This window comes from Marmota marmota, unplaced genomic scaffold (assembly GCF_001458135.2).
Source record: "Marmota marmota marmota unplaced genomic scaffold, marMar, whole genome shotgun sequence".
NCBI lineage: Eukaryota > Metazoa > Chordata > Mammalia > Rodentia > Sciuridae > Marmota > Marmota marmota.
Genome location: NW_026000256.1, coordinates 126,428 through 132,001, shown reverse-complemented (window position 1 = coordinate 132,001; position 5,574 = coordinate 126,428). Strand labels below are relative to the sequence as shown.

The 5,574-nt window shown below is 49.5% G+C and overlaps 1 protein-coding gene across 1 annotated transcript in view; it reads right to left on the bottom strand.

Annotated features, from left to right (window-relative positions):
• Window positions 1–5,574, bottom strand: part of Zfp92 (ZFP92 zinc finger protein) — an 11,409-nt gene that overhangs the window by 918 nt on the left and 4,917 nt on the right. The window contains exons 2-5 of the mRNA XM_015506935.2: window positions 2,905–2,956; window positions 2,463–2,589; window positions 1,211–1,315; window positions 5–877 (exon numbers count right to left, since the gene is read on the bottom strand). Of these exons, the coding sequence (XP_015362421.2) occupies window positions 5–877; window positions 1,211–1,315; window positions 2,463–2,589; window positions 2,905–2,937 (1,138 nt within the window). The 5' untranslated portion in view covers window positions 2,938–2,956. The remainder of the gene's footprint in view (window positions 1–4; window positions 878–1,210; window positions 1,316–2,462; window positions 2,590–2,904; window positions 2,957–5,574) is intronic.

The window sequence follows — 5,574 nt, the reverse complement described above, 5'->3', positions numbered from 1 at the left end:
CCGCTGTGGATGCGCTGGTGCTCCAGCAGCGCGAAGCTGCGCCGGAACAGCTTCCCGCACTCGCTGCAGGCGAAGGGCTTCTCGCCGCTGTGGATGATCTGGTGCTTGATGAGGTTGGAACTGCGCGTGAAGGTCTTGCCGCACTCGCCGCACGCATACGGCTTCTCACCGCTGTGGATGCGCTGGTGCTCCAGCAGCGCGAAGCTGCGCCGGAACAGCTTCCCGCACTCGCTGCAGGCGAAGGGCTTCTCGCCGCTGTGGATGATCTGGTGCTTGATGAGGTTGGAACTGCGCGTGAAGGTCTTGCCGCACTCGCCGCACGCATACGGCTTCTCACCGCTGTGGATGCGCTGGTGCTCCAGCAGCGCGAAGCTGCGCCGGAACAGCTTCCCGCACTCGCTGCAGGCGAAGGGCTTCTCGCCGCTGTGGATGATCTGGTGCTTGATGAGGTTGGAACTGCGCGTGAAGGTCTTGCCGCACTCGCCGCACGCATACGGCTTCTCACCGCTGTGGATGCGCTGGTGCTCCAGCAGCGCGAAGCTGCGCCGGAACAGCTTCCCGCACTCGCTGCAGGCGAAGGGCTTCTCGCCACTGTGGATGATGCGGTGTTTGATCAGATTGGAGCTGCGGCTGAAGGATTTCCCGCACTGTTGACACAGGTACCGTTTCTCGACGCCCTTGGAAAGCTGTTGCCTTAGAACCGGATTGTGTACAGAGTCCTGGGGACCTCTCTGTGCAGACACTCTCTTGGTGCCTCCTGGCTGGGGAGGTGACGCTGCCACCTGACCCCCCTTGCCGCCCTGAAAGTCAGGTCCTGGGCGTCCTCTTCCAGAATATTTCTGTTTTGAAATGGCTGTCTTGCTCTTTATCCTCTCACCTGCAAAGACAAAGAGTGCCAGGCAGTGTCAAGTGTCACCCCTCTCTCAGACTCTATTGAGGGTTTTACTCTTCTTCACCTTGGCAGAAAAACATCAGGCAGGCAGACAGAGGGAGAGAGACAGGATGGACTGGAAATGGTGGCTGAAAGGGTGTGAGGCAGCAGGACAGAGGCTCTCGCTTCACCAGGATGGGAGGGAAGCCCTTGGGAGACTGACATCTGACACTAAAGACAATTTCCCATCCAGGGTGGATGTGCCAAACCATCCTGGTTTGGTAGCAGCTCTTTCCTTTTTTGGGATTCAAGCAAGTGGGATGAGCACTCCTCACTCACCTGCATGTGATTCTGCCTCTGCTTGGCCTCTAAGGGAGTCTGCTACCCAAGGCCCCTCCCCTCGCTCCAGCTGGGACACCAGGCGAGGCTTGGAGAAGGCAAATCCTGTTCACAGAAATAAAGCAGGTTAGCAACACTATGGCTAAGGACAGAGTGACTCCTAAACACAGTACAGCCTTAACATCTGCAGATAATAGAAAGCAAAAAACTTTCTAGAAAGTGCCACTAAGAAAGTCCAGAGAAAGGTCACCCACAGCCATGCTCCTTGAAAGGTGAATGTCCCTGTTTCACTATCCAACTCAACTGAGAATCCTGAAGTTTCCTTGGAAAAAAGATGTGTCCCCATCTGTCTGTTGAATGTCAGAGAAGCCAGGGGGAAGAGCTAATTTCTCTCAATGGGGTCAGGTTACAGAATTGAAGTCTGTAGAGTCCAAAGAAAAGGGTTCAGTGCTAAATGGCCTCCTCACAACCCCAAAGGCTTTGGGATGTAGTGGGGGAGCCACCTCTAGTTTTACAGCCCACTCCCAGCAGCCAGGAAAATGCTGGGAAAAGGAAGGCCTCAGCTCAGCTGTAGCCAATAACATGCTGGGCTGCAGGAGGGGAAAGGCCAGTCCCTGAGCTCCTCAGACGCAGGAGGCAGGGCACTTGTGGCACTCACTCTCTCAAAGCTTCTGCCACAGCCCCACCCACTCAACCTGTGACTCTTGGTTTTGCCCTTCAATTAGCAAAATTGACATCCCTCGTGGTGTCATAAAGACGAGAAGTTGGGGGCATGTTGACAGAGGAAGGGAAAGGCTGCCTGCTCACACCTGTCCCAGCTTCTTCTTGGATTCTTTGAGGCACATCTAGTGCACACTTAGTCCTTGCTTGGCACCTCCATGGCTTATGTGAGGAAATCCTGCTGCTAAATTGTACAAAGTGGGATGAGTGGAAAATGAAACTATTATAAAGATAAATCAAGTTTAAAATAGTGCATATAAATATTGCAGCATAACTGGCATTATATTATAAGTAGAAAGATATTTAGTCAATTCATGACTTTATATACAAGATAACTGATTTGACACTAAACCATTTAGCCAAAAACTCCTATTGAGATGACAGCTGGCCTTCAACAGATGACTGGTCTGGTACAGATGGACAAATGCATTTATTCTTGGACTCATAGTAATTAACCAAAAAGAAACTCAGAAATAGAGTCCAGAGGCAGAGTAGTTGGGCCTGGGTGTTTGTATATGGCAGGGTCACTTACCCAATGACATTAAATGGCCATAGTTCTCCAGCATCACCTGCTTGTAGAGGATTCTTTGTTTGAGATCCAGAAGCTTCCATTCTGTCTTTGTGAAGTACATCGCCACGTCCTCAAATGATACTGGGACCTAAAATAAGCCATTCCTGCAGCTGTAGGGGAATTCAAGCCCTTGGGTCCCAGGATGAGCCAGCAGCAACAGAATGTGGGTGTCCCCACCCCACCCCCAGAGACCTCAGCAGGAAGGGCAGGCTGAGTTGTAAGCAGACCACTTAGGAAAGAGGAGCTGACAGAAGTCAGGACACCTACTTTGAGGCATCAGGAAAGGGGCATGATGCTGAGGCTAGCCTAAGCTCTCCTGAGTAGAATGGAAAGGTCCGGAATCTGGAGGAGCATTGGAGACTGCTGTGGGAAGATACTGGGGGGGGGAGGGCCACCCACTCACCTTGGGCCTTGTCCTCAGGAGAATGGCTGCCATCACCAGGCACCTGGAGAAGCTGAGGGAAGTGCAGAGTCCTGGTGAGACCAGGCTGGCCTAGAGCACCAACCGGCTGCGCAGAAGCCAACCAAAACTCGTTTCAAACCCTGGGTGGTGTTTCTTGTCCAGTGGAGCCGAGCAAGGTCGGGCTTTGGTGAGTGTGGGGGTGACGTGGAGCAGGAACAAGCGAGTGGTCTCTCCCTGAGAGGCTCAGGACTCAGGTGTCCCACTGAGTGTGGCTGCTGCACACTTGCCCACTGCACACCTTGATTACATCTGCAAAGACCCTATTTCCAAATAAGGAAACCTTCACAGATATCAGGAGACAGACCATCAACATGTCTTTTTTGGAGGGGCACAATGTAGCCCCCAACATGTTCCTAAACAGCCTCCATGCCGTCTTTTCCTCTGTGCAGTGGGTTTAGAGCCAGGGATCCCATGCCTATCTCTCACACCAGGCCCACCCATCTCACCTTCCAAGGGAGTCTGTCCTTTCTTTTTTTGGTTTCCTTCTTTTATTAGCTCTATTCTCATCTGACTAGGACCCCCTGACCCTAAATTTCTAGCCTTTCTGAAGAAAAGAAGGATCTGTTAAAGTGGAATGAATGCTAGAACTATTGTCCATAGGGCAACTGGCCCAGTCTCCTCTGCAAATCAATGTCAGTGGGAAAAACGAGGCTGGGAAGACCCTTCTAGAGGGAAGTAGATTTAAGGGGCCCAACACCCAAGTGCAAAAGGGAACCTCAATAAGATGCTGGAGTGAATGAAGAGTCATCAAAAGTATTGGGGATGATGGGAAGGTAGTGGATGATGATGAGGTGGCCATCAGAGGACTGTAGGGGATCATTAGTGCTCATGTGTTGAATGGATAATGGCACTGAGTCATGTAAGAAAATGTCTTTTTTTCTTGTTGGTACTGGAGATTGAACTCAGGGGCATTCGACCACTGAGCCACATGCCCAGCCCTATTTTGTATTTTATTTAGAGACAGGATCTCACTGAGTTGCTTAGCACCTTGCTGTTGCTGAGGCTGGCTTTGAACTCGTGATCCTTCTGGTTCAGCCTCCCAAGCTGCTGTGATTATAGGCATGTACCACTGTGCCTGGCCCTTTTTTCTTTTAAAATGTAACTTGAGAAGTGCACATATGTTGGCCCTACCAAAAGTAAAGTCATGCTAAGAAGTTATAGAGAAATGGTTAATTTGTATAACTATCCAAAGGAATTATGGGGGCTTAAGGTTTAGCTTAGTGGTAGAGTGCTTATTTATAATGAGAGAAGCATTGGGTTTGATTCCCAGAGTGTACACAGTCAAAGTTATAAGTTTGTCTTGAGTTGATTTAAGTCTTATCTAACAGATCTGCTAATGGAAAAATTTTTGATCTTCAGATGTGTATAGGTGAAAAATTATTAAAGCTCATTTTCCTAAACTCACTTGGCTGTTTCCCCATTAGGACCTTAGGCTACTATACTTAATCTTCAAGTAAAATTTGTATCTTCCAGATCACAACAGTACCATGGGTAAGCCCCATACCTCTTCTCACACTCCAAGTGGCTCCAAAGGCTCATCTCCATCTGACCCCTTTTGAAATAGTGTATGACAGACCATTTCTGTACACTGGCTAGTCCTGAGTGTGCTGTCAGCCTAGTTACCATGGTTGAGGCCCTTACTGACTTACAGCAACAGATCAACTCCCTGGCTGCTGAGGTCCTACAGACAGGTAAGACTTGGCTATGATCACTGCTGCACAGGGGTGAGTCTGCATACTGCTCCAGCAGGAGTGCTGTTTTTGAAGCAACAAGTCAGGACAGATGGGGATAACATTCGCACACTAACCTTCCAGGCAGGCATCATAATTAAGGGAGAAAGCAGCCTAGGGCGGGTTCTCTTGTAAGGAGACTTGGTTGTGGTTCTTACTAGCACTATTAACCTCAATCCCACTTCTCTGGTTTGATTCCTGTTTGCTAAACCTCCTCACTAAGTTTATCTCTTTCCACCTACAGGCCATCAACCTGCAGAAGTCCCTGAGGCTTGCTGGGGACTATTAACTATCGTGCCTGAGGCCTCACTGCCATCATCATCTGTATCAGATCAAGTAGGGCAAAGATTCTACAGTGCTCACCTGCCAGCAAACACCTCCTGTAAAGCAAGGAACCCTAACACTCCTATCCCAACCCCTTGACACTTAGCAAGGACTCAGACTTCATGCCCCTCTCTAGCATGAAGTAGCGGAAGATGTGATCTGATGCCCCAAATCTGAAGGATTTCAGAGTTCTGAGTCCCTGATGGAACAATGGTAGATTAGGTAGATAGACAGGAACAGGGGAGGTGGGGAAAGGAAATCCAGGTTCTTCCCCTGGGGGCACCCAACTGACTGTTACACTGTCCAGGGATCACTTTCTTGCAGTCAGACAGCTCCTTGTCAATATAGAGAAAATGGATATGATCTGTGCTGGAAAATAATTTCACCATGGCAAAATTGGTTCAGACAGAGTAAGCTCTGGTGGAACCACACTGACCAGCCCAAATAAATAATTCTTGGGGCTGGAGGATACTAAACAGGCCATAAGCACCCACAGTGCAGAAGACACAAGGCTGTTTCCTCTCTTGGAGGAGTATCATTCCAAATTAAAAAAAAA